The 4,150-nt window shown below is 42.8% G+C and overlaps 1 protein-coding gene across 1 annotated transcript in view; it reads left to right on the top strand.

Moving 5' to 3' along the window:
• The window catches only part of PATJ (PATJ, crumbs cell polarity complex component), a 379,729-nt gene that overhangs the window by 162,268 nt on the left and 213,311 nt on the right, over window positions 1-4,150 (top strand). The window contains exon 24 of the mRNA XM_023515102.1: window positions 3,785-3,862. Coding sequence (XP_023370870.1) covers window positions 3,785-3,862 — 78 coding nt within the window. The remainder of the gene's footprint in view (window positions 1-3,784; window positions 3,863-4,150) is intronic.

Here is a 4,150-nt window from a genome sequence, read left to right on the forward strand (position 1 = left end):
CCCCCAACTCCTGGGCTTAGGTGATTCTCTTGCCTCAGCCTCCCAAGTAGCTGGGACTACAGGCGCCCGCCACAACGCCCGGCTGTTTTTGGTTGCAGTTTGGCCGGGGCCGGGTTTGAACCCGTCACCCTCGGTATATGGGGCCGGCACCGTACCCACTGAGCCCCAGGTGCCGCCCGAAAGCTGCTTATTTTTAAAAAGTATTTGCTTTCAGTATAGTTATATAATGTTGTCCAACCTTTTGTATATCAAGGCATATATAAAACTATTTGTACAGCAAATCCCAAAAAGATGGTTGGTGGCCACTGTGGTGGGGATGTTGACGTGATGTCTGGCACACTTGCAGCCTCCCTGCACACAGCCAGTGAGCTGCAGCCCGCACCACCTGGTTCCCTCTGCTGTGTGGCACCGCAGTGCAGATCAGTGCCTTCCATTCTCAGCACTGTGTTTGCACCATCAAGACTAATTGGAAGAGGTGAACTGAATAAAGTCCTCTCATTTTCATAAAATTTGAAATTCAATAAGAATGTTTGGAATCCAGTTTTTCACTCTTAAAATATTGAAGATGTAGCTGAGGCCATCACTTTTATTTCTGGAAACTGAGTTCAGTAGGAAAATCGGCCAGATTATTCTTTGCCAAATTATACTTCCAAATCAACAATTTTTGAGTGAGAATGAGTCAATCAAATTATACATTTATGCAGCCTGCTGTGAATGCCTTGCTGAAAAATATTCAAAGCATTTAATTAGATTTTACAGTCAACCCAAAGGCCAAGCTTTCAATCCAGCCTTTTGCTACAGAGCTGGCGTAGACATTTTTGCTTAGATGACATGAGCAGTTTCCGACCACGGCTCCCCAGCGCCGTGCGCGCCACACTCACGTCCAGTGTGGTGTGACAGCTGCACTCTGTGCTATCTGTTTGTCACGCCGCCAATCCTGTGGTTTTAGCCAAGGGAGCATATTCCGCTGGTGGTGTAATTACTCTGTCCGTGCCTTTCTCCATTTTCAACTTTGCTTTTAGTGCATGAGTGATTCTTAGTGCAGGAGGCAAATGAAAAAACTCAAGTTTCATATCTTTGTGGGTCGTACTAATCACCCAGGGACAGAAAATACAGGCAGCGCTTCATCGTTTTGGTCTCATCTCCATTAAATTTTGAAGTTTCCTTGAAACTCAAAGAGAAGTCATTTCCTGATGTTGTGGCCAGGATAGGGCCAGCGTCTAAAAGTACCTTCGTCACATAAAAGTGCTCAGCCTGTAAGTAGAGTGGTGGGGACTGTGTGGGAGTGTCCCCTCCTGCTCTGGCATCACCAGCACCGTCCCTTTATAAACTGCTTCTCCCAGTTTCCCAAGTGTGTCCTCAGCATGCTGGGAAATTGTGTGTATCCACTTAGATTTACTTGGCAGATGCTTATTTGAGACTAGGACCCACAGAAAGTTTTTACACCAACGAAATTTTTTTCCCTAATAACATAGCTGCATTTCACAGAAGCATCACGTATTTTTTACCCCTATTTAAAAACAAGCCCCATGGCTACTCGGGGTGGCTCATGCCTGTAATCCTAGCACACTAGGAAGCACCAGGCAAGAGGATTGGTTGAGCTCAGGAGTTTGAGACCAGCCTGAGCAAGAGCAAGACACCACCCCCTCCACCCCATCTCTACCAAAAATAGAAAAATGAGCCAGGCATTTATGGCAGGCACCTGTAGTTCAGCTGCTCAGGAGGCTGAGGCAGGAGGATCACTTGAACCCAGGAGTTCGTGGTTGCTCTGAGCTAGGCTGACATCATGACACTCTAGTCTGGACAGCAGAATGAGACTCTGTCAAAAAATAAATTAATTAAGAAAATAAAAACAAACCTTTCTGAAATTAGATCATCTGTTCACCTCATTCAGTTTATCATCTCCTGTGTTGTTTTTATTCTTTGTATATTCCAGTTCTGCCTCTTAATATCATTGGTCTATCATGGTATGCACTTTTTTGGACACACGCATATTTTGCATATTAGTCATATGGGAACATATTTTTACTTGGACAAGAAATACGCTGTCTGCTATGTTTTTTTAAAAGATGTAGTAGTATTAAGCATTTTCTCTTATAAGTGTTGCCAGTGGTGTGTGTATAGAAATATATTTCTCTGCTATTGGAAAACCACTGTAAGCATTCTGAGTGACAACTGACATTCTGTGCTATCCCAAAGCTGCTTCTAGTGGGCCCCACCTGGTTTGTCCATGGCAGGAAATAGGTCTGGGGTACAGACAGCCTGACGTGTCATTAGAACAAGAAACGAGTGTCTGTAGACATTACTGGTCTTTGAGCTGTGATGTCTTAGGGGCTGGTATTTCCTATTAAATAGAAATAGAAAATTAGGCCCTAGCAATGTTCTTGTATGAGGGACCAAATTTATGTTAATGCATCATTACTATTATTTCTACTTAAATGAAATGTGTCTGAGACTTTCCCATTTATTCTAAAATTATTTCTTTACACTCCATATTGCAAATGAAGAAATTTGATCTTACATTGCATTTATGGAGAATGGATCAGACAGGCAATCCTTTAATTTTCTGAGCAAGCAGATTTATTATATTTTTTAATCCTTATGTCTGTCATTAGATTGTGTTAGCCATTTTGCGGAACTTTTAATCATAAAAAAATTTGATGATTTTCTAAAATGTTTAGTAGATAGTTTTACAAAAAGAAATAAGTCAAAAAGTCATCTGTGGGGTTAGCCTATTGAAAATTAAAACCATTTTGTTTTGAAACTGAGCTGCTTGGTTCATTTGTAAACATTTAGTGAGTACTGGGGCGGCGCCTGTGGCTCAAAGGAGTAGGGCGCCGGCCCCGTATACAGGAGGTGGTGGGTTCAAACCTGGCCCCAGACAAAATCTGTCCCCCCCTAAAAAAAAAATTAAAAAATATAAAGAAATAAAACATTTGCTTAGTACAGCTGTGTGCTACATGTCAGGCTCTCTGTGAGCACCAGGGAAATAGTGAAAAGGAACCCTTCTGCTCTCACTTAGCTTGTTAAATTTGTAATTCATCCTTATGTTGAAAGTGATGGTGAAATATTTATAGAGTGATGAATAAGGTAAATCTGTCCGTAAATGTGTGAACCTTGGTTTCAGGAATTAATTTAGGTCGCCTCTCCCTCGAACTAACTTTATTTTGCAAAGTGAGACGTTTAGATGATAATTAGTGCTGTGGCCGGCTTCATCTTCACCTCTGGATACACAAACACAGATGTGTGAATTTATGTGTCCCCCCAGCATATATGTGTGTGTATGTATAATTTTTTATTTTTATTTTTTCGAGACAGAGTCTTACTATGTTGCCCTCGGTTGAGTGCCGTGGCGTCACAGCTCTCACAGCAACCTCCAACTCTCGGGCTTAGGTGATTCTCCTGCCTCAGTCTTCCAAGTAGCTGAGACTACAGGCACCTGCCACAATGCCCGGCTGATTTTTTATTTGTTGTTGTTGCAGTTGTCATTGTTTAGCTGGCCTGGGCTGGGTTCAAACCCGCCAGCCCCAGTGTATGTGGCGGTGTCCTAACCCCTGAGCTATGGGCACCGAGCCTATGTATATCATTTTAGAATATTTTAGGTCTATTTTTTCACGTTTCCCAAGTTTTATATTTGCCTTGAATGGTACTTCTCATGTCTTTCCTGTTTAGATAAAGTTACAAAGTTGGGTAAAGATTTTACCTGTTTGAAAAAATATGTTAAGAACTGTGCTGATTCTGGCATCTTCCTCCTCCCCTCCCTGTCCCATTCTGGTGACGATAGGTCATTCCTAACGTGCATAACAAGGCCACCAAAAGTGCCAGCAACCAGGACCAAGGCAGCCAAGGGAAGAGAGAAAAGGTAACGTGGAACTCTCAAGCTTTTTTATTTACTTCAAAGTTGTACGGGGTTATAAATACTTTTGGTGGCACAGAGCACCTTTATAATGCTTGTGTCGTGTTTATACGCGTACCCATCACCCAGAGACTGCTCACGGTTCCCGTCAGGTACGTTTCCCAGCTCCCCGCCCTGTGATCTCTGTCCCATTTCTAATTTGCAGCCCCACCAGCCATGTGTGCGTGTTCCTTTCTCTCTGCATCCACACTCGCATCTGTTACTTGGGGGCTTTTTAATACAAGCCACTCTAAC

The sequence above is a fragment of the Otolemur garnettii genome, unplaced genomic scaffold (genome assembly GCF_000181295.1).
Source record: "Otolemur garnettii isolate 467f Iridium unplaced genomic scaffold, OtoGar3 scaffold00066, whole genome shotgun sequence".
Lineage (NCBI taxonomy): Eukaryota > Metazoa > Chordata > Mammalia > Primates > Galagidae > Otolemur > Otolemur garnettii.